At 43.6% G+C, this 27,480-nt stretch overlaps 1 protein-coding gene across 17 annotated transcripts in view; it reads left to right on the forward strand.

The window, feature by feature from the left end:
* The window catches only part of FHOD3 (formin homology 2 domain containing 3), a 470,560-nt gene that overhangs the window by 268,499 nt on the left and 174,581 nt on the right, over positions 1–27,480 (forward strand). For all 17 annotated transcript variants that reach the window (XM_023241882.2, XM_023241885.2, XM_045041338.1 and 14 more), the window contains exons 6-7: positions 7,760–7,854; positions 23,289–23,400. In XM_023241882.2, coding sequence (XP_023097650.2) covers positions 7,760–7,854; positions 23,289–23,400 — 207 coding nt within the window. The remainder of the gene's footprint in view (positions 1–7,759; positions 7,855–23,288; positions 23,401–27,480) is intronic.

The following is a 27,480-nucleotide window of genomic DNA, read 5'->3' on the forward strand; positions in this document are numbered from 1 at the left end:
TGGGTGGTTCCGTTTGTTAAGGTTCAACTCTTGATTTCACTCAGGTCATGATCTCATGGTTCATAAGTTTGAGCTCCACGTCTGGCTCTTCACTCTCAGATTCTTTTTTGGGATTCTCTCTCTCTCTCTGTCTCTGGCATTCTCTGTCTTTCAAAATAAATAAGTAAACTTAAAAAAGAAGAAGAGGAGGAGGAAGAAAAAGAAAACAGAATGGAAAAAAAGAAACTGGAGCAAGTAGAAGGAAGGAGATAATAAAGACTAGAAATTAGCAAAATTGGAAACAAAATGAAACAGTGAAGCAAAAATAAAAATAGATTTTTTTTGAAAAAAATGACGATGACGATGGGAAAAAAAAGACACAATTTGCCAACATCTGGAATGAAGGCAGTATATTATGATAGACCCCACAGACATTAAATGAGTAATAAGAGAATTACAAACTGTTCTAAGCACCTAAAATTGATACCTTAGATGAAATGGTCTAATTCCTTAAAAACCACACACTATTAAAACTCACCCAAGGTAAAATGGGCAACCCAATTAGCCCTATTTTTAACTGTTACTAACAATGTCTACTAAAGAAACTTAATTTTCAGTTACTAATCTTAAAAAGGAATCTCCAGACCCAGGTAGTTCCCTGGTTAATGTAAACATTTAAAGACAAAATAAAACCAATATCATACAGTCTCTTCCAGAAAGTAGAAGAGGAGAGGATGCTTCACCAAATGGTTCATTTTATAAGACCAGAATTACCATGATAGGGAAAGAGATAAAGATAGGATACTATAAACCAGTATCTCTCATGATCCAAGAAGCAAAAATCTTCAGCAAATATTAGTAAATGCAGCAATATATAAAAAGAATAATGCACTATGGCCAAGAGGGAATGCAAGGACGGTTCAATATTTGAAGTTCACTCTGTGTAACCCACGACATTAATTATGTGCAGAAAATCCACATGATATTAGTTGAAATAGAAAAAGCATTTGACAAAATTCAGCATTTATTAAAAAAACAAAAACGAGTGAACTAGAAATTAGAGGGAGGTTTTTTGCCTTGATAAAGGACAATGTAAAAAAAAAACTACAGCTGATGTCATGATTGTGAAAGACTAAATGCCTTCCTTAAATTATTGAGAACAAGGCAAGGGTGTCTACTTTTATCACTCCTGTTCAACATTGTACAGTACAGTTAGGCAAGATGGGGGCTGGGGAGGAAGGAAGATATACATTGGGAAGGAAGAAATTAAATTGTTTTTGGTCACAGACAGCATTATTGTCTAAGTAGAAAGTCTGAAGGAATCTACAAGAACAAAACCTAAAAACTCTTAGAATTAATACATTTAGCAAAGTTACAGGATACGAGGTCAACACACAAAAATCAATTTTATTTCTATATGAGAGTAATAAAGAGTTGAGAATGGAAATTTTTTTAAGTATAATTTCCAGTAGCTCCAAAAAATGTGAAAACCTTAAACTTTAGCAAAAAGTCATACACAGAATCTGTAGTTATAAACTACAAAGCACTGATGAAAGCAATCAGATGATTTAAATTAATAAATAGTTCATGGATTAGAAAAGTCAGCATAGTAAGGATGTCTGTTCTTGAAGTTTATAATGCATTTCTCCTAATACTTCCAGAAAGATTTTATGTAGATTTAGACAAGCTGTTTCTAACATTTATATGAAAAGGCCGAAGGACAGGAATAGCCAAAAGAATTTTGAAAAGGAGTGAAATTGTAGGAATCCTATCACCTGATTGTAAGAATTACTCTAAAGCTATGGTCGTCAAGATAGTGTGGTATTGGCAAAGGGATAGATGAATGGAAGAGAGAGTCCAGAAATAGAGACACACAAACATAGCCAATTGACTTTTTTTCTTTTTTTTTGCAAATTTGTGAAAGCAGTTAAATAAAAACAGAATAGTCTCTTCAAAACATGGTGCTGGATTCAGTGGAAATGTGTATGGGAAAAAAGTGAATCTCAATCTAAACCTCACAATTTACACAAAGATTATGTCAAAACAGATCATATATCTAAATAACTGAAACTACAATTTAAAAAAAATTTTTTTATATATTTTGAGAAGGAATGTGTATATGTATAGGTATATGTAAATGTATTATAATGACTTTGTCATATAGTAGACATCTCTATTTTTTTTAATTTATTTTGAGAAAGCATAAGCAGGGGAGGGGCAGGGGGAGAGAATCTTCTTTTTTTATATTAAATATAATTTATTGTCAAATTGGTTTCCATACAACACCCAGTGCTCATCCTAACAGGTGCTCTCCTCAATGCCCATCACCCACTTTCCCCTCTCCCCCACCCCTCATCAACCCTCAGTTTGTTCTCAGTATTTAAGAGTCCTTATGGTTTGCCTCTCTCCCTCTCTGTAGCTTTCTTTTTTCCCCTCCCCCTCCCCCTCCCCCATGGTCTTCTGTTGAGTTTCTCAGGATCCACATATGCGTGAAAACATATTGTATCTGTCTTTCTCTGCCTGACTTATTTCACTTGGCATAATACCCTCCAGTTCCATCCGTGTTGCTGCAAATGGCCAGATTCTTTCTCATTCCCAAGTAGTATTCCATTGTATATATAAACCACATCTTCTTTATCCATTCACCAGTTGATGGACATTTAGGCTCTTTCCATAATTTGGCTATTGTTGAAAGCACTGCTATAAACATTGGGATACATGTTCCCCTATGCATCAGCACTCCTGTATCCCTTGGGTAAATTTCTAGCAGTGCTATTGCAGGTCATAGGGTAGATCTGTTTTTAATTTTTTGAAGGACCTCCACACTGTTCTCCAGAGCGGCTGCACCAGTTTGCATTCCCACCAACAGTGCAAGAGGGTTCCCGTTTCTCCACATCCTCTCCAGCATCTAAGTCTCCTGATTTGTTCATTTTGGCCACTCTGACTGGCGTGAGGTGGTATCTCAGTGTAGTTTTGATCTGTATTTCCCTGATGAGAAGTGACATTAAGCATCTTTTCATGTGCCTCTTGGCCATCTGGATGTCTTCTTTAGAAAAGTATCTATTCATGTCGTCTGTCCATTTCTTACTCTCCATGCTCAGCATGTGGGGCTTGATCCCACGACCCTGGGATCATGACCTGAGCCAAAATCAAGAGTCAGACGCTCAACCAACCGAGCCTCCCAGGCACCCCCAAACTATAAAATTTTTAGAGAAAACTGGAGGAAATTTTTATGACTTATCCTTAGGCAGAAGGTCTACTCTCCTACTTCATGTCTTTGAGATTCTTTCAATGTGTGCTTCTGTTCAGTGGATAATGGACTTCAGTGAGGTAATTTAGAGGACTAACATTTATTGAACATTTACTCTGAGTCAGGCATTGTTCTAACTCAATCCCTACAACACCCCTGCAAAATAGATACTATAATATTTACTATCTCACTTTTGAGATGAGGAAACTGAAGCACAAATATTCATAAGTATGACCAGAGTAAATTCCACAGCAGCAGAACAGCAAGTGCCCTGAGCACTCTGTTTTCAGATCTGGGCTGTTACCCACTCCTCCGTTCTGACATCCTCATCTTCCTCATTCTTTTTGAAAATGCAAATCACTGATTTTCATGACTCCCGCAACCCAGGCCATCTACTTTTTCTTTCTGTGTGAGTTCTATTCATCCGCCCACATTTAGGTTGGTGGGTTTTTGTGGTTGAATCAGAGCAGCGTTAACCCACTTCAATCCATTTAGCGCCCTCTTGTGTCTGCAGTGGATTTTACAGCAAGCAGTGCTTCCGCATTAGGGCTGGGATACAAAAGATCTAGTGGGAAAGCTTCTGAGGATCAAAATGTGATAAATTGGTGTGATCAGAAACTTGAATTCCCTTAGACGTGAACTTTCTGGTGAGTTGCCTCCATGTTATTTGTCAATAAGAATAGAATCTTGGAGGGAAGCCGCTGACAGAAAACTTACAGAAATTCAAGTTGGCTTTTAAATCTCATTTTGCTATCTTCTTTTGTAGTAGGGCCTTGGCCTTTGGGCTTCCTGCATTGTGGGTGGCCCTGAGCTGTTAGGGTGAAAATCTTCATTCCTAGCTTTTCAGCCTTAGAGGCAGGGTCCTCTTTAGGGGTGCATCTCTCCAAAGGGTAGAGGGTAGATTGCTTCCCCCGTGCCTTTAGGCCAATTTAGAAGAAAGTATTAAAATCTGCCGGAGGATTTGCTTCAACAGTGAAGTAGAATAGGAAGAGGACAGTGGCACACGCTTCCCTTCCCTGGAGATTTGCCAGTTTGTTTTGGGTGGGAGAGGAGGAAAGAAAGGGGGAAAGGGAAAAAATGGGGGTAGAATGTGCTGAATTCTCAGCGTTATTCCCTGAAGGTGTGGGCTGTACCTTTCTGAAGGAGGGAGGTATGTGGAGAGGGATGGGCTAGGAAATAAATTCTAAAAACCAAGAAAAATACCCGATACTTTCTATTAAACAATCATATTTTGTTCTTGTCTATTTATTTACTTCTCTATTACAGATGTAATAGATGTCCATAGTAGGAAATACAAAAGGGAAAAAAAACATATCCAAAGAACATATACCAATCATATTTCATGTATTTAATATTTAATAATTAATATTTAATATTTCATGCATTTTCCTTCCCTTCTATGCATGAAGATTTGACTGTTTTGTTGAATTAGGTCATGCTTATAATTTTTTACTTTTTAATTATCTTATCAGAAGCATTTAATGGGTTAGGACATAACCTATGCAGTCATTTACTAGAGCTGAGTTCTAGAACTATGATAGATATTTAGGTCTTAGTTAATATTTCATTTTACTTTAGTACTGTTTGTTTAGAGAGAACAGAGGAGGGGCAGAGAGGGGGAGAGGGAGGGGAGTGGGGGGGGAGGAATACCAATCAGGCTGCCCGCTCAGCACAGAGCCAGTGCAGGGCTCGACCTCACTAATGGCGAGATCATGACCTGAGCTGAAATCAGGAATTGGGATGCTCAACTGACTGAGCTGCCCAAGTGTCCCAGGTATTAGTTAATATTTTAATAGAGGTGACACTTCAGTGACTGTCTTCACTGCTTTATTATTATTATTATTATTTTAACTTAAGGGTTTTTTTCTTAGTACAGATGCCTGAAATCACCATGATGGGGAAGAGCTCAGAGAGGACTTTAAGGCTCTCAGTACTGACATAAAGGAGCCCACCTACCCTGCCTACCCTGGCTGGAGGTGGCCTCCACCCCTTGGTATCAATGGTTTGTTTTGTTTTGTTTTGTTTTTTAATGTCTGTTTATTTTTGAAGTAGAGAGAGAGAGCACAAGCAGGGGAGGGGTAGAGAGAGAGGGAGACACAGAATCCGAAACAGGCTCCAGGCTCTGAGCTTTCAGCGCAGAGCTGACAGGGGGCTCGAACCCACAAACCGTGAGATCATGACCTGAGCCAAAGTCGGTCATTTAACTGACTGAGCCACCCAGGCCCCCCTGGTATCAATGGGGTTTGTAGAGTAGTTCCTGCACTTTCAAGAGCCTTGTGTTTTTTTTCCCCTCTGTCAAATGGGAGTAACATTTCAAGTGCCCCCTTAGAGCTTGGCACACAGTGGGCATTAAATGAAATTATTTTAAAGCAATGACAGCACTGAGTAGCCTTATTACAGGATTTGTATCACTTTGCCTTGCCACCTGTAATGTGTGAGGTTACTTGTTGAACCTCTTAAGCATTTGATACCTAATTCTTTCTTTTAAAAAAATACCTCTGCTGATTTAACAGAAAACTCTACCTCACTATCTTTTTAATCTTTTTAGTATAGTGATGATGGACAAATTGGTGTGTTATTGTAGAATAGCTTGTTGTCTATCTTACGAAATGCTTTTGACTTTTTTCTCTTGGCATTTAGTATTTTCTTAAATATTTGTATGAATTGTGTATACAGTAAATCATCTAAGCCTTTATCATGCTATCATATGGCTGTTGATCTATTATTTCTTTACCTTAAACTTTGATTTTCTTTGTATGTTACATACACCTTTCTCATGAAGATGATAAAGTGGTCGTAATTGTGATCTCTTCATTGTAAATTCTGTAGATGAATTTTTAATCAGGTCTATATTTCTTGCAAAGAACGACAGTATTATATATTCATTTCCAACCTTCCTACCCCTCATTAATTCTCATGTCTTTTAAATTTGCCTGAAATTCTATAATAGGGCTAAATAATCATGGGGCTTAGTGGGCACCATCTTTTAATTTTCCTGATTTTAACAGGAGTGTCTCCAGTGTTGCACCACTAAGTAGAATATTAATCAGTTATTTTCACAAATGTAGCGTTTATTGTGCCAAGCATATATTCAGTTTTTTGAAAATTTGAGTTTTTGCATGCTGAAGAGCATCCTTTTTCTCACAGCAATTGTGTGTTTTTGTTATTTGATCTTTTGTTGGCTAGGAAAGTATTTTCTAACATCACACATATATTTCTATGCTTGGAATCAGTGTTTGCTCACTATTTCATGTTTTACTCTTTTCATTCAACGCCATTTTCCTACAACCTACATACAAACATGTGTATGTGTGCACGTATAATGAATAAAAGAAAATATATCTGTGTGTTAAGAATGATTATCCTTGAATTATGGTGGCATCATTGAATTATTTTCACTTGACTCTTCCGTATTTTCCACTTTTCTAAAATGATATGTCCTGTGACCACGAAAAAAAGTGTTGCCTGAAAATGTTAATCCTTTGCCAATTAATGATGGGTGAAAGGATTTAGGAGGTCACCTGCGATTTAAGAAAGCCTATTTAGGGGCGCCTGGGTGGCGCAGTCGGTTAAGAGTCCGACTTCAGCCAGGTTACGATCTCGCGGTCCGTGAGTTCGAGCCCCGTGTCGGGCTCTGGGCTGATGGCTCAGAGCCTGGAGCCTGTTTCCGATTCTGTGTCTCCCTCTCTCCTCTCTCTCTGCCCCTCCCCCGTTCATGCTCTGTTTCTCTCTGTCCCAAAAATAAATAAACGTTGAAAAAAAAATTAAAAAAAAAAAAGCCTATTTATGTCATGTATGTAACTTGTTCATTATCTAGAATCCCAAGTGATTTTGATATGAAGGGAACTGAAAAATTAGAGTTAATACTTTTTTTTTTACAAGGCAGTAATATGGCCTATCTTTTCTTTCTGGTGAAAAATGATAATATGCAGTGACTGTCTTTTCCTTAACTAAGAATTTGGGACTTGGTGTCTGAAAAATTATTTTTTTCATGCTTTCTGACATTTAAAAGAATCTGAACAGTCTTTCAGAGGAATTACAAATAATAAAATACGTATTTATCTCTTATCTAAAGGATTAAAATGATAATCAGGAGGGTTGCATAGCACCTGAGACCTGCCAGGTTGCTTTTAAAAACTTGATTTTTCCTCTTGGCCCCAGTGGGAGGCCACAATCCAGACACCGTCCCAGGGGTATGGCTGCCCCGTCTGGGACTGCACACAGATATAGAAACATAAAAGCATGCATTTATGCATCAAGACACACAGAAACAACAATCACTGTATTTGGTACCTTAATTGCATCTTCCGGACACCAGGAATAGCCCTTGCTTCCTCTGCCATGGTCAAGACTTTCTCTCTGAGATGAGATTTAGCTAATTTCAGAAGAGCTCAGGAAATCTCTTCAGATTCAGTTTGTAACACACTGTGCACTTAAAATATGAAAATCTCAACCTACATTATGATCACTGAAGATTGCATATACTTATAAAACCATAACGTCTCCTCCTTTTTCTCTTCTCTTCTATAGCTTTGGGCCAGATTATGTTGTATGTGGATGGGATGAATGGAGTAATAAACCACAATGAAACCATTCAGTGGCTGTACACGCTCATTGGGTCAAAGGTAAGAGAAGGTTATGGTCGAACTTTTACTCAGTTTGCATATCATATACCTTTCTTTTTGTTTTCTCTGAGGTGGCTTTGTGGAAAGAAATTCTGTTTAGCTTGGTTCCAGCCTTGTAACAGTAGAAGTGAGGATGACTATTTTACAGATTTTAAAATACATTCAAATTGCAAAAAGTTTATGAAGTTTTAATGCATTTTATGTTCTCTTCTTTCAAGCTTTAATCAGATGCTTTTGGCACCTCTAGTTTTTAATGTTTAATTTAAAAATTTTGCTAGAGATATAGTATCAGTCTTACCTGTTTCATTTCATGTTCATTTATGTTCAGTTACATAAGGACATATTTGTGTGTTGTGCATATGTATGTGCATATTCTTCTGTGTAGTTGAAGGAATTTGAGACCACCTTTCAACTCTACCATCAGTTATAAAAGTAGCAGTTAGTAAAGATTGACCAGGCCCCAGGCACCATAGTAGGTGTTTTATAAGCATTATCTCCTTTAATCCGTGATCAGATAAATGAGACCGTGATGAGATAAATAACATCATCCCCATTTTGTAGTTGAGAAAAAGAGTGCTTAGTTGGGAGAATCCTCTGATTTCCCCCCATGGATCTTGGCACGTGATAACCTGATCCATCCATGACTTGGCTGTGAACCCCACACTCGGGAAGTGCCCCCACAAGGCAGACCTACCCCGTCACTTGAGCTGGGCAAGGCTCTGACGTGGTCCTCCCTGCATCCTCAGGTGGGGCCACGAGAGGGGCCGTTTGGAGGGGGGATTGAGGAAGAGTAAGAAGGGATCCTGTCCTGAGTAGGTGCAAGTGGATCAGGCTGGAGTGTGGTCAGCTTTTGGGGCGAGGGTGGGGTGGGGCAGCATGGAGGAGATGAAATTGACTAGAGTGGGCAACAGGGTCAGGCAGAGGGGCAACTAGAGGGCCTGCATGGGGCAACTAGAGGACTTGCACAGGTCACAGGATCAACATAATGTTCTGGGGGGGGGGGGTCTCTAGAGAGCACGTGGTCAGCCTAAATGGCTCCCATCCCTGTCCTCACTACCACCGCCACTCTGGCGAGCCACTCAAGGCTGGTGTGCGCCAGCGACGAGCTCATGGTGGTGAGTCTTATTCCTTGGCCTGACCTCTCCTGTTACCTGCTTCCCAAAGACTCTGCTGTGCTTCAGGAACACTCAGCCCTGATTTGACTTTGTGTCGAGAACAGATTCCATTTGAGGTTTATCGTCCTTACAGACTATCGTCCTGGTGATGGTGCCCTTGTGTCGTGAGAAGGGCCTTTTCTCCTTGGATGGCCCCGATACGCAGGACTCATTGCATCCCAGACCCCTGGTTGACCCTTACATCTCCTTCTCAGTTTTCCTTTTTCTCATATTATTGATGATCGATTTTTTTTCCCCATTTCATAATAGAAATAGCCATGGTTTCTCTCAGAAGACTAATAATTTTTTCTCCTCTCTCTGTCTGTCTCTCTCTCTCTCTCTCTCTCTGTCTCTCTCTTTCTCTTGTTTTTGGTTTTGTCTTCTATGGAAAATGGAAATGAATCTATTTACAAACTGCTGTAGGTGACCTTAGATGCTGAATGAAATGCTGGCTTTACTAGGTTGATTTAGCCAGGCTGAGGGAAGATTTATATCTCATATCCTGTTACAGTGTTTTCTGTTTTTTTCCTTATGCTGGGAACCCTCCCCAAGCTTCATGTTCATTTGGAAACTGCTCCCTTCCCAAGGCTCCCTGGATGGTCTCGAAGACCCCACAATCTAGGGAGATGGGAGGAGATTCTGTGATAGAAATGGACTTTTGGTACATGTTAGAGACAGATAAATCTTTATAGCTTTATTTATAGTCATGATAAAACACCAATAGCCAGCTCTATTTCTAAAAGGAAATAAAACCTAACATACTTACGGTAGGAAAAGTGACCATCTTTTAGCTCATCAGCAAGAAGGGCATAGAGCGAGGGCAAGATCTAGGTGGTGGGTTGAGAGAAAATAAGCGAGGATACAGAGGGAATGTCACGGAGGGAAGACAGGGAGATGGAGAAAGGTGAGAGGCGAGATCCCAGGGGTGGAAAAGAAAAAGAGGAGAAGAGAAAGAGGAAACAGGCCCAACAGTGATCATTTCTCTGCTCAGTAGATGGGAGGAGGACTCAGTCTTTGGTGTTGCAACACCATGCTGCTGATTTTTCTTTGGAATCATTCTTTTAAGAAAAGCAAATGAAAGGAACCTCCTTCTTGCATTTCTGTGTAACATGGAGAAATCCTAAAATTAGAAGTCTTCAAGAATAAGTTTGTAGGAATTATGCTTTCCCAGCCTCCTTTCACATAGTGTTCATGACCCTGGGCATCTCTCCCCGAGGCCTCTGTCTGAGGTGGAGTGTTCTCCTCCTCCCCAGCCACATGGGGCATCGGCACTGGATCGGTGCTGGTTTTTTCTCCATCTTTGATTTTTCAAAGGAGGGTCCATAGTAGTCTCCAGCTCCTGTGCTCAGCACTGAGCCGGTCACTATGAAGACAAGAAAATAGAGCCCATGGTCAGCCTGAGCCTCGGAACTTACAGTGTTGTTAGAAGGGGGACCATGGGTGACTCGCAGCCTATATCCACCCACTGTGATGTCAGCTAAAGGACTCGCTCTGTTCTGCAGGGTGTGCTCAGTTCCAGGCTGGTGGCTGAAAGTCAGCAGTGGGAGCAGCCAGCAGATTGATTTTCAGTGTAGTTCTGATGAGATCACCTCTTATTTGCAAAACCAGTAATGGAGGCCCCTGACATCCCCCTTACCCCCAGGTCTAGATAGTAAGGTATCTGCAAGAAACATGGGTGCACAGACCTGAGACCTTTAGGTTTGGGGAAGGAAGCCTCTGTCCCCTCCTTACACATAGGTTTTCCAAGTTCAAATTAAGAAATCTGGAAAGCCAGAGGTCCTAGGGCTTTCTTTTGACTAAGAGTCTGATTTCTCAGAACCTAAAAGGTTTACCTTGAGTTCGTATTGTTTTGGCCTTAAACAGGAATGGAGCTGATAAATGAAATCTTGGGTTAGAGAAACCTTGTCCTTCTGTTTTCATAATTGTTCGTTTTCCTTCCATGAAAGGCAACAAGATGTGATTTTACAGCCTGCCAGAGGGTCATTATGCAATGCATATTTGCAGATATTTGAGACTCATAGCCAGAGGAGAAAATTATGCATTTGCAGCCAAATAATTACTTTTTAAAAAGAAAGAAAAGAAAGTGTTTTCAATAAAGTGTTTCATTTTATTTACAAAAGCCCGTCTTTAAACTCCGCAGTCAGAGGTAGGGAGAAGATGCCCATCTCTTGACTTCTCACACAGTATGGAGTTTTTTCTCTTCATACATCTGAAGTCCAATAAATTGGGGTGAAATCATTCAGCTTGTACAGCATGGCCTTTCGTCGCTCTAACACAGAAAGTCTGTCTCTCTTTATAGATCTCCTTCTGGCCTATGGGGGAGGCCCAGGGTCCCCCACCTCCTTGTGGGTTCTCCAGGGATGCCTCTTGTTGTAGTCATGGAATCTTCCCTCTCTGGATTTCTGTCCACCTTGGCTCAGCCTGCTCTCTCTTTTTCTGCCCCCTACCCCCACGGAATCTAATTTTTTTCAGCTGTGCCCCAGGTTGCTGATCACAGATCTCTGGACTTCCTTTTTGATGGTTTGGAGGTAGGCATGCTCGCACAGTAGCAAAGCTGTGAGGTGGTGACACCTGGTCGCAAGTTGCAGGGGAAACCGAATAATGGAGATATGGGGACATCTTGAGGAATAGCTTCCTCGGTTTGGGTTTCTGGATATAGATAAGTAAAAGCAAAGATTGGGTCACAGCTTTGAATCGGAGTGGCCAGGAATGTGGCATTGCCTCTGGTAGGAATAGAGAAGTTGGACATTGAGATTCATTGGCAGGAGAGCTTTGACATACTGTTTTTTTTTGTTTTTTTTTTTTAATGCTTATTTCTGAGAGAGAGAGAGAGAGAGACCGAGTGAGCAGGGGAGGGGCAGAGAGAGGGGGAGACACAGAATCTGAAGCAGGCTTCAGGCTCCGAGCTGTCAGCACAGAGCCTGACTTGGGGCTCGAACTCATGAACTGTGAGATCATGACCTAAGCTGAAGTCGGACACTCAAGCAACTGAGCCACCCAGGCACCTGACAAGCTGGTTTTGAGGTGAAGGCAGTGTCCACAAGGGCAGCTAAGCTAAGCTGGTTCCTCCATAGTGCCATTTGCTCCAGGAGGAGGGGAGGAGATTGAGTGCACCCTTTGGTCTCAAGCCCTTGGCATGGCCTCTGATCCATCAGATGCCCCACATATGAGTGAGATCTGAAGCTCTTTTTGAGTTACGTAGCATAACATGGGATCCTGGCCTTGAAGAAATGGTGAAGTCTTGTTAAAGATGTTACTGATGTTCACCAGCCACATTCCTGATACTTCTAGAGGCAGAGGGAGTGTTACTGTTGGGCCCTGGAATTGGTGGGAAGCCTTCCTTCCTGGGACCCGCGTCCACCTCTCTGACGTTAAACAGACCACACCTCCGATGGCAAAGTGGTGCAGCCACTCTGGAAAACAGTATGGAAGTTCCTCAAAAAATTAAAAATAGACCTACCCTACAACCCAGCAGTTGCACTACTAGGTATTTATTGAATGGATACAGGTGTGCTGTTTCGAAGGGACACATGCACCCCAGTGTTTACAGAAGCACTATCAACAATAGCCAAAGTAGGGAAAGAGCCCAAATGTCCATCGATGGATGAATGGATAAAGAAGATGTGGTGTGTGTATATGTGTGTGTGTGTGTGTGTGTGTGTATACACACACACACACACAAACACACACAATGGAGTATTACTTGGCAATCAAAAAGAATGAAATCTTGCCATTCACAACTATGTGGATGGAACTAGAGGGTATTATGCTAAGTGAAATTAGAGAAAGACAAAAATCATATGACTTCACTCATATGAGGACTTTAGGATACAAAACAGATGAACATAAGGGAAGGGAAGCAAAAATAATATAAAAACAGGGAGAGGTATGAAACATAACAGACTCATAAATATGGAGAACAACCAGAGGGTTACTGGAAGGGTTGTGGGGGGGAGGGGGGCTAAATGGGCGAGGGGCATTCATGAATCTACTCCTGAAATCGTTGCACTAGATGTTAACTCACTTGGATGTAAATTAAAAAAAAAAAAAATGAACAAAAAACCCCGCCTCCTTGTGGGTTTTCCAGGGATGCCTCTTGTTGCGTTAAACACCATGCACTGCTTTCTGGAGCAACACAATGTCACTTCCTCCCTGGAAACTCTTTGAGTATTTAAAGGCAGTTAGCATGTCACCCTGTCCAAGCTCAGCTTGATTGTTTCCGCAGATAGTCGTTGGTGACATAATTTGCAGTTCCTCATCATACTGGATGTAGCATCCTTCTACACATCCCACTTTTGATTGATTAGGCTTTTCACCGGCAGCCCTGGGTGCTAGCTCAAATTAGACTGATAATGCCCTAAACTTCCCAGGGTTTTTGTTTTTGATATGCCAGCTTCTTCCATTCTGCATCTCCGTGATTGACTTACACCTAGATGCCGAGCTTTGCATTTTTTCCCCGTTGGTATCATCCGAGTTCCAGCCTTAAGATGATTTTGCGTTTTGCTTTGGCTATTCATCATGTTAACTGTTAGTCCTAGGGGTTTTGTTTTTGTTTAAAAAATTTTTTTTAGTTTATTTTTGAGAGAGAGCGAGCAAGAGAACAAGCAGGGGAGAGGCAGAGAGAGAGGGAGACACAGAATCTGAAGCAGGCTCCAGGCTCTGAGCTGTCAGCATAGAGCCCGACGCAGGACTGGAACCCACAAACTGGGAGATCATGACCTGAGCCAAAGTTGGCACTCGACCAACTGAGCCACCCAGGCGCCCCAGTCCTAGTTTTATTTAACATAAATTTAATGAGCAGAATTTCTCTGCCATTAACCAAAACATCGATAGAGCCAAGGAATGCATAAGCCCGTGCAGCTTGCAGGTTGACACTGATAGTCACTTTTAGACCATTTTAGTGGGAAGGCGCTGAACTCTGATCATCCAGCCTCGTTTCTTCATTGAGTTCCAAAGCCAAAGTCAACGTATGCTGCATCTGCTGTTAAGTGCAGATCCTTGAGACCAAATACACTTGTGTGATCCTTTGGGTGGATTGCTTTTTTATCTATAGAATGGGTTTAATAAATGATAAAATGGGGATAATAATAGTGACGAATAGGTAGAACACTGAGCATTGTATCTGCAAACAAGTGTCCAGTGTTGTAAATCAACATCTCTTTTCCCTCACCTCTTTTCCCTCAACCTCCTGTTTAAAGAAGGAGGTGGCCTCAGCTTGCCAGAACCTGCTCACCTGGAAACTGCTGGTCCCAGGTGTCTCTCTCTCTTTTCTAAGTGCTTATGAGACTTTCATCCAGAAAGTCTTTGGAGCATGTTGCCAGGGATCATTTAGAAGGTTTAATGAAATGTAGGATATAAATTTTTCAGCTTCATCTATAATCCTTCTTTCTGAAAATTGGGACATGAACTTTGCATTGTGTGAGATGCCTGCATTGTAAATTCTCAGAACGTCACATGTTATGCTCACTTATTCTTAAAAGTATTATGCAGGAGTATATTAATTTATATGCTCAAATGTGAAAAGTAAAATATAGTTGCCATGTTGATAAGCCATTATTTGAATACCTGTTATCCCTCCAATGGAACATCAGATGTGCTATTGTTTGAGGGACATAGTTTTCCAAGATTCTTAATTTCTGCATCTTTGGAGCTTGACGTGAAGAAATTGAGATTGTGTACCTTCATTTGAATCATTTTCCCTTCAGCAGGATGCTTGTTAAGATGTTCTTGCAACTGGCTTCTGTCCGGGAAGGGAAAGTTTGGGACTTTAAAGTGTCGTCTGTGATTGACATCAAAATATGCTTCACATGGTTAAAACTGATTCACTCTCTTTTCCTCTGTTGCATCTTGGGCAGTTTCTGTTGTCTTTGCTCAGCTTGTCTTCGTTAAGTCTTCCTGAGGAACTTCGGAAATACATTCTTTATGTCTTTTACAGTGCTTATTATTTCTAGCATTTCCATCTGACTCTTTCTAGTTTCCCTCCACTGAAATTTCTCATTTGTTCATGCACGTTGTCCACCTTTTCCAGCAGAGTTTTTAACATATCGATTGTTGTACATCATAGAGTTCCAAAGTTAAGTTAAATCTGTCTGTTGATTGCTTAGTTTCTTTTTTTTTTAAGTTTATTTATTTTTGAGAGAGAGAAAGAGAGAGAGAGGCAGAGAGAGAATCCCAAGCAGGCTCTGCACAGTCAGTGCAGAGCCTGATGTGGGGCTCAAACTCAAGAAATGTGAGATCTGACCTGAGTCTAAATCAAGAGTTGGATGCTTAACCTACTGAGCCACCCAGGCACCCCTGTTGATTGCTTACTTTCTTGACAGCAGGCATGAGGACTTCGCGTTTGTAAGACTTTGATTATTTTTTTATGATCATAAGTGTAATATACTCTTTGTATAAAACTTTGAAAATACAAAAAGAGAAAAAATCACCTGAAATACTTCTATATAGATTCAATGACTAACTTTGTACATTTTCTTCTAATTTTTTAAAACTTTATTACATAGTTAACACCATATTACAAGCATTTTCCTGGGTCATCATACTATTTTAAAAACATGTTAAATGCTTATGTAATAGTTATAGAAATGTAGTAAATTCATTGGACTTTTCTTGTGTTAATCAATTTGTTTGATGCTATAGCGTTTAAAGAGCTTGGTTACTAACTTGATGTTAACATGTTTAGTAAATGAGGTTGTGTTTGAATGTTTTTCCATGTTTATCGTTGTTCCGTTAGGTAAGAATCTTAAAAATTCTACAAGTTTCAATGGAATGTTCAAGTAATATTTGTGTTAGAGAGATAGGGGACACAAAGGGCTCTCTTCCCCTTAGGGCTGTTGCTGTCCTTCTGGTTATTTGGGTACATATGACTGGAAAACTAATTCTCACCTATATGATCTCTTGGATGTCCATATGAGGATAATCTCAGTGCAAGAAAAAGGAAAAAAAAAAAAAAGAGAAGACCTAGTTTGACTCATTGTTATTTTATGAAGATGTCAGGGAGAGAGACCAGAGATTCAAGCCAGACCTTACAGGAGCCAGCGTGCCGAGGGGTTCTGGTCCAGAAAGGCTCTCCAGCCACAAGACTGGACAGCAGTGTCTTTAATCCACTTTGAGATGATCATCTTCAGGGAGCTGATAGGCGGTAGGAGCCATAACTCTAAAGAGGTTTGTGGATAACCTGGAATTGTAGCTTACTAATTTCTGCAAGCAAGATCCCCCATGAACAAGAGAAACAGAAGCAGGGGGACTTTGGCCCTTCTGCCTTTTTAGGGCATTTGGTCAAGGACTAGCAGCTGTGTTCTAGATTCTGGAGAGACTAGGGATGGGTGGTTCTAAGACGGGAGAATATCTGGGGGTGATGCAGACATCCCAGAGCAGCCCATGCGCTGTTCCTCGGGAAGCAACGCTCTGGGAGAGTTGGATGGGTTGGAGAACCGGAGGAAGTGCGGCTTCCGCGAGCCAGCCTGGGAGTGGCCCTATCAGCTCAGGTTTGCTTTTGCCAGCGCTGCTACCCCTGCTCCCCACAGCCTTTCTCCACCGGCCAGCCCTCCTCCACCCACTCTAAGGAGATGGGAGCTGGCTGTGGTGTCCTCTGTCATGTTTCCAGGGCTGATTATTTACTTAGGAAAGCTCTTTAACCTTGATTATAGCTCGTGAGAGAATATTTGTAGCATTTCCCCAAGGCTTATGTGTCTGCACCGGAGGGAAAGATGGGACTCCCCATAGTATAGCAGAAAGAATCAGATTGGCCTTTGTGTTTTCTTTTGACGTCTTTCAGAAATTAGTCGTGTGACAGGTTAGGTAGCCTTCTAGAACATGAGATTTTGCATCTGAGAGTAGGGATGTCACTAACAGGACAAGTATCCAAAGTTGTTGATTTCCCTCCTTCATTTGGCAGATGTTACCAGGGTGTTCTTTAAGGCAGTAGGTTAGTGTGGAGGCTTTGGTATTCCTTAGTTAACAATATCAGTGCATATATGTTCCCTCGTATCAACTAACTCTTCATAATTACATTGAGTATCCCAAGAGAGAGTTAGCAAAGGCGGTGTTTTCTGACCTTGTCCACTTTTATTCATTGTTCTTTAAAGAAACCTCCTGCTAAGCCCCAGAAGTTTATCTCAATAGAAAGAAAATGTTCACTGGTAGCATTTTTTATTATTTTGATATTTAATTACTTCTGAATACTCTGCTGTGTTACATTCTGCAAGATTTCCTCTCCGTTAGCTTGTAAACACTTACAGGGTTCCCAGACTCACACTTGGCTACTGCATGAATCACAAATGTAGTTTGGTTCCCTTTCTGCAAATTCCATCAGGTCATAAGGAGGTCAGCCATCAGGCCTGGAGGCCATAGCACATGGATTTAGTGCAGATGACTTCCTGTCCAGGCAGAGGCACCAGCCCTGGTCTCTACATGCCTCTCCCTGTGCCAGATACCTACAAAGCCCTGGCCCAGACTTCTATACTCCCGTAATCTGCCTGGGCCCACACTGTATTTCTGACCAGACCCAGTTCATTTTGCAGGCAGCATCTTAGAAGGGGACAGATTCAGGGTCAGAGGTATCTGTTGGACTGTTTGATAACCAGTTACAAAGGCTCCAGGGCCCATTCGGAGCTTCTGGCTCAGGGATTCTGAGCTCAAGGATATGTCATGGGGATAAAGTATTTAAGTGTGAAGGACTTAAAAGTATCCTAAGTCGCTTGACTCTTTGTTGTTGTTAAAATAGTCCATATGTTCAGGGTGCCTGGGTGGCTCAGTTCGTTGGGCATCCGACTTCGCTCAGGTCATGATCTCACACTCCGTGAGTTCAAGCCCCGCGTTGGGCTCTGTGCTGACGGCTCAGAGCTTGGAGCCTTCTTCAGATTCTGTGCCTCCCTCTCTGTCTGCCCCTCCCCTGCTCATGCTCTGTCTCTCTCTGTCTCAAAAATAAATAATAAAAACATTAAAAAAATTAAAAAAAAAAAAACAGTCCGTATATTCTTAGTTCTGGTAACCTGGTAACCAATGTGGCAAAGCGTTATAAGTCAAGTCATCTTACCAATTTCTAATTCAGTTTTAATAACCAGCATCCACTTCCAGAACATGTATCTATGCTTTTCAGTGGAAAATGAAACAAATAGAATGAAGCATGTTTTTCTAACCCCCTTTGTAATTTAAATCCTGAGGTTTGGAAATTGTTTTCTTTTTATGGTTGTTGAATTTTTAGAAGAGTAGGAATTTGGAAATTTTGTTTGGAATACTTTTATTTCTACCTAATAAGCAGCATATTTGACCTTCTAAGTATAGTTCTTGTGTTTCTCTAAGTACAATAAAACACGAAGGGAGTTCGTTTGCTCTAATGTGCAAAATTATTGAGAAACTGGCTTTTATGCCTTTTCCGTACATCTGGTAGTTATATTTTATCTAAAACACAGCTGCCCGGGTTCTGTACTGGCTGACTCCACACCCTGTCTTTGGGTTGGCCCAGAAAATTAAAAAAAGGGAAAGTCCTATGTCGACAGTATCCTGCCACCCCTCCCCCAGGCCCAGCTTCCTGGCATGGAGGTGACATTGGATCCCCAAGTCGTTTATGGAACCCGGAGGCTCAGTCCCCAGACGGAGGCTTGACCTGACAAATGTTACATCCCTGGGGCAGCTCTGTTCCCCTGAAGGTTCATGGCCTCTATTTTATGCTGAGTAAGAACAGAGTGCAAGATGATGGTTGCAGCTGAAAGTAAACCTCAGCCCTGTCGCCCCCAAAGTGTGCTAAATACTTATGAGGAGCACAATTCACAGCTGGCCGCCTGTTCTCATCCTGCCCTCGTAACACAGGGGTTGTCTAGAGTCCTGTTAAAGACTATGATTTAGCTACGTGTTTTAAAGCGGTATGAAGCATAGTTTATTATAATGGACAGTGTTAAAATAGAGCACTGGGATCCCCTAGCATGTAATTACAGAAAATGTAGGTAACGTGTAGCTCAAAGGCTGAATCTGGACCCCCGGTGTGCTCCCTCTGTCCCTAAGGGAGTGGGATTATTTGCGGGAGTACGATCCCAAAGGCTGACACACAGCTCTTGTGTTGCACGGAAGCCCACAGGCGGCTGGATCAGCTCCGACCCTGTTCCCCCGACTCTCCCTCCCCACCGTAAACGGCTGTCTTCTGGCAAGTGCTCTCTGTCCTCAGCAGCCTGGCTCTGAGAGCCTGTAGTGCAGATAATGTTCAATCATGTGGTGTGGAGGTATTTTGAGTCTTCTCTCAGCGGTGAGATGACTGTGCCCTTGAAGGCAGGGCCATGACTTTCTCACTCCCTCACAGGTGGTGGGCATCTGGAAAGCACTCAACATTGTCAAAGGAAGCAGCACAGCATCTTGGGGCAGGAGGGACCTTAAATGGGGTCAGCCCTTCCACCGCCATCCGTGTTCTGAATTTCTTCCTTGGTAGCCTTCACGGGTGGCCCCTCTGATCCTCCAGGTGCGCGAGGAACTTGCCCATTTGTCTTACAGCCGCTGCTTTTCAGACGGACTCCTTTTTGCCCTGTACTCATGTAACTGTTTTATGACCGGTTGCTTCACCTTCTCATGTGATCGATGTACCTTCAGAATGAGAATCAATTCTTACTGATTTTCCTTCGGTCGTAGACAGATGGGCAAGTGCGTGAGCCTGTGAGTCACTGCATTGGAACGTGTCATTAGAACATGAAGGAGCACGGGGCAGAGCTGAAAATCCAGCAGTTCAGATTACAGGGACGCCACCTTGTCCCTTTGAGGGGCTTTCGGTGGCTGAGCCATGCCATGGTGTGTGTGCACGGACACCTGTGTCACCTGTTCCCACCTTCCTCATTCACGGTCCTTGCTCTTGCCGCCGTGCTGGGCCTGCCTCTCCTTACCTGTCACCGTCCTGTGGTTTGTCCCTTCCCAGTGGATACGGGCTGGCAATCCCCATAGCCATTTCTATTAGGATGTGTCCAAGATAAGTGCAGTGGAACCTAGAGTAGATTTTTAAGAGCTTTGAGATGAGCAGCGTGTTTGGACTTGGAGGGATGGGTGTGTGGCCTCCACTGTGGCTGTTCCAAAGCTTTGGAGGGTTTTGACTGCATTCCAGATACTTGTGGGCATCAAATTAAATGATTTCTGGATAAATAAGGGTTGATGTAGAAACCTTTTAAAGTCATGTGCTTTTATTACTTTCAAGTCTCTACAGTAATGCTAATAAGGTATTTCTGGGGAGAAGTCCTGCTGGACATATTTGGTGATTAGTTAGGACATGCTTGCAATTAGTACCATGCATTTCCATAAATTCACATTCTGCTCTTTTTTTCTAAAGTAGTTTAACTATCGAACATGTTTGTTATTAATTTCACAGAGTAAGCCTTCCAAACACACACAAATACACACTTAGGCTCAATAGAAGCCAATTTCATAGAAGCCTAAAACCGTGAATCAGAAGAGTTTGGGATATTTTTTTTTTTTTAAACACAAATACAATGCCAAAAGAACTCCAAACAGAACCTTTACAGCAAAGGAGAAGTAGACATGAATAAACATGTTGAAACCAATTAAAAAAAAAAAAAAAAAAGACTTTGCTAGAAAACAGTGGTTTCTTAAAATAAGCTTCATGAGGGAGAGTGGCTAAGGGGTTCTGGGTCCCTGGGACTGTGTTGGCCAAGATCTTGTGACCACAGAGATGCTCAGGAGGAACACTGATGAGAGGGATGCGAGAGGGCCCCTGCAGGGTGGGGAGTGAGGAGGGCAGCAACCCAGATCTTGCCCAGGAAGGCACTGAGAAGGCTTAATCTACTTAATAATAGGCCGCCCACTGAGGAAGTCGCCTGGGCTTGCTAGATTTTATTTACTTGAAGAAATGTCTGTAGCTCTAAACATACAAAGATAGCACAGTTCATTATGCCTTGCCTTCCCCTTCTACCCCCAGCCTTGTGGTTGAAAAAAAATACTCAGGAATTCAGTCCGGGAGCAGGGGACTGAATGCAGGACTCAAGTTGTGAAAGTAGAAAACCTCTGAAGAGGTCAAAGGCCTCTAAAGAATTCAGTGTTCATTGTGGTAAGGATGTAACGTTGAGAATGGAAGCCAAAAGCACTGCTTGCCCTCCAGACAATTGCGGTGGGTGGATGGGGGGTGGGCAGTATCCCTGAGGACTAGGCTGGTGTGGAGGATAGAAGCTCGGGCCAAGGTGAGTGCTCCACGTGACCTGTGGGGGACTGCATTTGAAGAACAAGCCTCACGTGCAGTCCTGACCAGTCAGCTTTTCCAGGACAGATGACACTTCTGGTGTGTTGCATAAAGCACCTCTGCCGCCAGGTAGCTTATGTCCTGGCTGGGGTCAGTAGAGGAAGGTCAGGTGCATATGTAGCAATTTCAGGTCGTGGTAAAGGATGGGAAGAATATAATGCACCGATGTAAGAGTCACCAAGGAGTCCCTTTGGATGAAGGGGGTTAGGAAGGCATTTCCCATGAGGGGAAATTTTTCATACCTGAAGGATAAGGAAAGGCCAGTCCTGTGGTGACTGGTTCCAGGCAGAAAATAGCCAGTGAGAAGGCCTCGAGTCATGAACAAGCTTTAGTAGGTTAAAAATACCTCATCACATGACTGCAAAAGGGTAGATGGAGGGAGCACACTGGGCAGGAAAGAGAGTCACAGGTGGGCCAAGCTGTAAAGGCTGTGGGAGTGGATTCCGTCCTGAGCTCGGTGGGCAGGGAAGGGAGGGTTGAGAGTGTGGTGGTCACTCCAGCTCAACTTTGTCCATTTGGACATCAGGGGAGGTGGGGACCAGTCTGGAATTACTTAAGAGGCTCTTACAGTGGTCCAGGATGGACAGAGAAGCAGAGAGGTGGATGGATTCAGGGCAGTTCTTGAGGGAAGATCTGACAGCCCTCGTGGATGGATCTGCTGTGGGGATGGGGTGAGAGAAGTACAGGGTGACCCCCCACTGGCCACTCACTGGGTGGCAGGGCCTCATGCTACATGGGGAGTGGAGGGAGCAGGCTGGAATGGTCGACGGGATGGAGTGAGCACACGTGAGATCAAGGGTTCTCTTTTGGCCACCTGAATTTGAGGAACTTGTTAGCATATGAGGAGCGATGCCAGAGCCCAGGAATTTGGTCAGGACTGGAGTGCAATAGTTAGCATCAGGTCGTAGACAGAATTTAAAGCCAAGAGACTGGAAGGGCTCACTTAGAGGGAGTGTATGGAAAGAGAAGGAAAGAATGCAGGAGTGAACTCTGAGGCCTCCCCCCACCTAGAGGTTGGATGCTCTAGAAGGAGCCAGTAAAGGAGTGGCCACTCAGGTAAGAGGCTGAGGTTGACCAGGGTGAGAGGAAATGGTCCTTGGAGGGAGCGGAGCAATTGTGTCATGTGCTGTTAGGGGTTGAAATGAGCAGAGAAGTAACCATCAGATTGGTCAACATGGAGGCCAGTGGCAACCCTAACAAGGGTAATTTCCAGTATTCACTGGAGTGCACGATGTTCCAAGCTCCTTGTAAGATCTACATGTGTCCCTGGTATGTTGACGTGAGCTCCTTGTTTCTTAGATGCGTGATTTGACCCCATTTCCCAGAGAGAGTTGGTGGGTGAGTTCCTTTAGGAGGAGGTTCTGGGAGGGAATCGAGGCTCAGGGTAGGGAGACTATAGGTGATGAGTTGCAGCAGGAGCCCCCAGAGGGTTGGGAGGGAGGTGACCTGGAACCCCCTGCCCCCACCAGGCTGCCAGGTAGCCCCCAGGGCCAGCTGATCTTCAGCTGGGAGGTTTGGGAGTTTGGGTGGGCGACCTGTGACCTGTGCAGGCAAGGCCCCTGGGCTAACGGTGCCTCCTCACTAATGCTGTGCCCTGGGCCGAGCAGGACGGGACTTGGTTCAGATTCCCAGTTGCCTCAGCTGGGTGGTGTGGCTTTGGGCAAGTCCTCCTGGGTCCACTTCCTCACCAGAAAAATGAGCAGTGTGATCATCCGTACCTCGCACTGTTCTAGGCTGGATAAAATGAAGCAACCGACCTGGCAAGTGCTATGCTACCTGTTGGTCGAGAGACCACAGGCTATGGGCTCTGGAGCCAGAGGCCCTGGGTTCAAATTCCAGTTCTATTTCTGGGTCAGGCAGGATAATCAGTGCCTCCGTTTCCTGATCTGTGAGGTGAGCATAATTCTGCTTCCTGATTCTGAGGCACCCAGCAAAGGCCTCCGTGTGCTCACTGAGAAGAGTTCCCCGGCCAGAGCAAGGGCCGGGTGCCAGCCTGCCTCCGGGTGTTTGCAGACCATCCAGAGCTACATGTTGGTTTTCTCTTCTCTGGGCAGTTCCGCCTGGTGGTGAAGACAGCCCTGAAGCTGCTGCTGGTCTTTGTGGAGTACTCGGAGTCCAATGCACCTCTTCTGATTCAGGCCGTCTCTGCTGTCGACACTAAAAGGGGTAAGTGGCCCCCATCCACCGTTGCATCAGGGCAAAAGTGTCTACTGCAGGCAGGCTTCCATTTTTAACATGTTCAAAACAGAACTGAGTGCAAACAATTGTGCAAACTCCCCACTGCAGGCAATGTATTTTTTTAGAAGAGTCTATCTACAAAGATTAGGGATGGAACCTGCTGTAACAGTGCCAAAAGAACCACACCAAACAAACAAAACACCCGTGGGCTTGTCCAGGACAGGTCAGACCCTGAGCTTATGTCGTTTTATTTTTAATTTTTTTTTTTAACATTTATTCATTTGTGAGGGACATAGAGTGAGTGGGGGAGGGGCAGAGAGGGCGGGAGACACAGAATCTGAAGCAGACTCCAGGCTCTAAGCTGTCAGCACAGAGCCCGACATGGGATTCGAACCCACCAACCGCAAGATCATGACCTGAGCTGAAGTCAGATGCTCAGCTGACTGAGCCACCCAGCTGCCCCAACCCTGAGCTTATTTTTATGCCCTGTCCCCACCCCCTCCACTGAACACATAGAACCAGCTCCTTCTCCCCTTTTCCCATCTTGTCCAGGTCACCCTGGTTCCTTTCTCCCCCTCCTCTCATAGCTGGTTTGTTGGCTCTGACCCTTAGCTGTTTCTTGAATCTTCTCCCCTCCTTCCCTCCATCTCATGCCCTTCCTACTAGGGGCCTTTACCATCTATCACTTGGCATCCCTCACCTCTGCTGTTGGAAAGTCTTCTGAGACACAAATTTTGTCTTATTATTTCCCTGCCAGTGGCTTCCCCCTGCCTATAGGGTTAGGTCCAAACCCTGCAACTGACCCTTCACCACCTAGCCCCTGTCCCCCTGTCACCCACCTCCTCCCCCCTGGCCTGCATTGTCCCTTCCCTATCTCAGGTCCATCGTGGGCACTCAGAGCCCCATATGTCCCCTTCTCTGCTGTGTTGTTGCATTGATGTTTCCCACGACTGTGTGCCCGGCCTGAGGGTCTTTGGCTCTCCTCTTGGTTTCCAGGCTCACAGCTGCCCCATAGCATGCGGGCCTTCCATACATACTTGATGACAAAAAGGCCTTTGGATTTGGTTTAGTGTATAACATGCTGTGGCTCCAATAATATTGTGAAGCCTGAAGCTAAAATGTTAGGGGCTTTTTGTTTTTTCCTTTTAAAAACTTTTGGGGGGGTTGTTCTCTCAGTAGGACAGTATTTACCGCTATTATCATCCCCACTAAGACTCAAAATCAAAACTTCATGTCATTTTTTTTCTTTTTATGATTATAACAGTAATACTCTCTGTAGAAAATGTGGAAAATATAAAGGAGATGATAACAAATCACCTCTAATCTCAACAGACAGAAATAATTGTTAACATGTTGGTGATTTCCCTAGAGTTTCGTTTATGTGTTTCTGTGCATACACTTCATCCACAAATCAGCCGAGATACAACTGTCAAGAAGAAACAAGGGGCCTAAATTGCACTCTTTGATTCAAGCCATTTGTGTCTCTGGTTCTGCATTACTCAGAGACTCACCTTCCAGGTGAAATAAAATAGCTCACTAGTTACTTTGGAAGTTGGAATATCAGTTAATAAAAGCCATCTAGGGCCATAAATTGAGCTCCCATGCCTTTCCCACAAATGCCCAGGCAGATGCTAGCACCAGGCATGGCGGATCACAGGTTGTGTGAGAGAGACAAACCCTCATGCATGGACAGGGGCCGTGAATCTGGAAGATGGATCCCAGACCAGGGCAGACCTGTGTGTTTCTTTCTACAACAGCATGTTTCCATCGGGGGCCAGATTTTAAATCTCTTATGGCCAAGAGCAGATTATGGGACCAGCTGAGAATCCTTGACGAAGACAGTCAGTGGCTCAGAAACCAGGGTTTGTTTCCATTTAATGAGGTTTAGGGCCAAAAGGTGGGTGTATGGGAAGATAGTGAGGTGGACCCTTTTATTGGTCCTTGGAGGGGTCATACTCCATCTGCCAATTATATCTGGGGATTGCTTTGGGGCAGTTAATAGACTCCTTGTTATCCTGTCCTAGATTTCAGGTAACCCATGTACCATTCTCATGGAGGCTGCATTCAAAGGATAAGTCTTCTCATGGCCTTGGGGGTCCTCCTTTGGCTTCATTTAGTTGAGATCTTAGAGTTTCCTTTCTCGGACTTAACTTTGCATGAAGGCTGGCGGGGGGAGGGGGCGGTGGATAGAGAAATGATCTTGAGATCACCCAGGGCTTGGTACCCACATTTAAGACCCCATCTACCGGCCCAGCCCGAGGCTCTCTGTTCTCTTCATTGTCTTCCCCAAGACAAAATGATGGCCATCTTTTCCCAATTAAAAAAAAAAAAAAAAAAAAAAGGGCAGCTAATGGATTGTTTTCTCAACTTGATGGTCTGCCTATAAAATTTGTTAACTTCTTGGCAGCTACTGCCATCTGTCTGCTACTGAGCGCTAGCAGCTGGGAAAAAAAAAAGCGACACTAATGGAAAAACTCAGACATAGCATATCACGTGGTTCAATAGCATGTTTCTCTGTGGACATGTGTGGTCTTGGCCATGATTTTATAATGCATACATATAACATCATCCTATTTTACTGCTAGTAAAATTGTTCCTGAGCCCTGTGATGGAATGAAGCCTATAAATATGTCAGGGCGCTCTGCAGAGAGAACCGTGACTTCCAGGTGTGTTTCCACCTCATAGGATTCGAAGCAGCCTTCTCTTTCCCTCTCAGCTGGGTGAAGGGCTGGACGGAGATGCCAGAGGTGACTGAGCGCCAACCGAGCATGTCCGTTTGTGCACGGGTTTATAAATAAGCCATAAATTGTACTCCTCAGAGTGGCTTCAGAGCTATTCCTCTGTGGGGTAGGGTGGAGAATGGGCGTGCTGAAGTGTAGCCTGGCATTTTGGTTTTTGTTCTTGGAAAGGAATTCTTTTGGATGATGAAAACTGTCAGATTTAAATAATCAGCAAAGAAAACCAGCACATAAGCTATGAGTCCTCAGCAGTTACTACCACCTACAGCAGATGAAATCCAGAAAAAATTCCTGTGGCTGCTTTGTGAATATCATGCCTGATGCACGTAGGTTAACCAGTAGGGCTCGTCCCGTGAGTGGGGGTGATTTGCCCTTTGGCCAGGAGTAGGCCGGATGCGGGGCAGGGAAAAGAGCTGAGGGGTCATAGTCCATCACAGGGACTAATAAATATTGATGAGTTAAGGAATATTAAAAATGCCCCATTTGAGCCAGGCAATTGGCACATTGGTCCGGGGGCTGGAACGAAAGGTGGGCTGGTGCTACTGCCTGGGGCATGGCGCAGGAATGCCCATCTGCTCAAACTGCTGGGTCCTCTCTTTTCTTGAATTGTCAGGTCACTTTCGCTTCCTAGTGGACAGGGTGTGGCAGGAAGAGAGAGTGAGTGTGTGCAGGAGCCTGTCTTTGTCATTTTGCCATCATCAGAGACTCCCTTTCATCAAGATTGTCCCTCTGGGGTCGGCAGGAAACTGATGGAGAGAGCTCTGCCACCGCCCCCCACTTCCCCAGGAAGGTGCCCTTCCCTCTAACTAGATGGGTTCCCCTCTTTGAGGGTGGGGCAAGTGACCAGACCGGGTAACTTAGTTTGAAATTTCACTTACAAGCCTTGAGTCCCCCTAATTTGGGTCAGCACTGCTCTTGAAGAAGCTCTATTTTCATTTGAATCTGGTGTAATGAGATATGGCATAACTCCTAAATGTGTGTATCACACGTGACTAACAGGGAAAAAAATCCAGCCATCGTTTCAAGCCATCCTGTCTCTGACGTCTGCCCCAGGATACACTGATCTGTGACGAACTCCCAAAGCATGGTAGAGAAAACTCCAGCTCATTTTTGTGGTTATTTACAGCAGAAGTATCTGTGTTACATGTGTTTGTCAGGCACGTAGAAAGATGTGGAACATGCTGCAAGGACCTTCTGACGGAGTGGTAGACCAACTCTATGAGGCATTGTGCTAAATTTCTTTTTTGGTCAGGGAGCAGCTACCCTAGAGACCTAGGAGGAGAGTAAGGGGAAGAAAGTATTGAGTCATCCGTTGTGGGCTGGCTTCTTC

Source organism: Felis catus, chromosome D3 (genome assembly GCF_018350175.1).
Source record: "Felis catus isolate Fca126 chromosome D3, F.catus_Fca126_mat1.0, whole genome shotgun sequence".
Lineage (NCBI taxonomy): Eukaryota > Metazoa > Chordata > Mammalia > Carnivora > Felidae > Felis > Felis catus.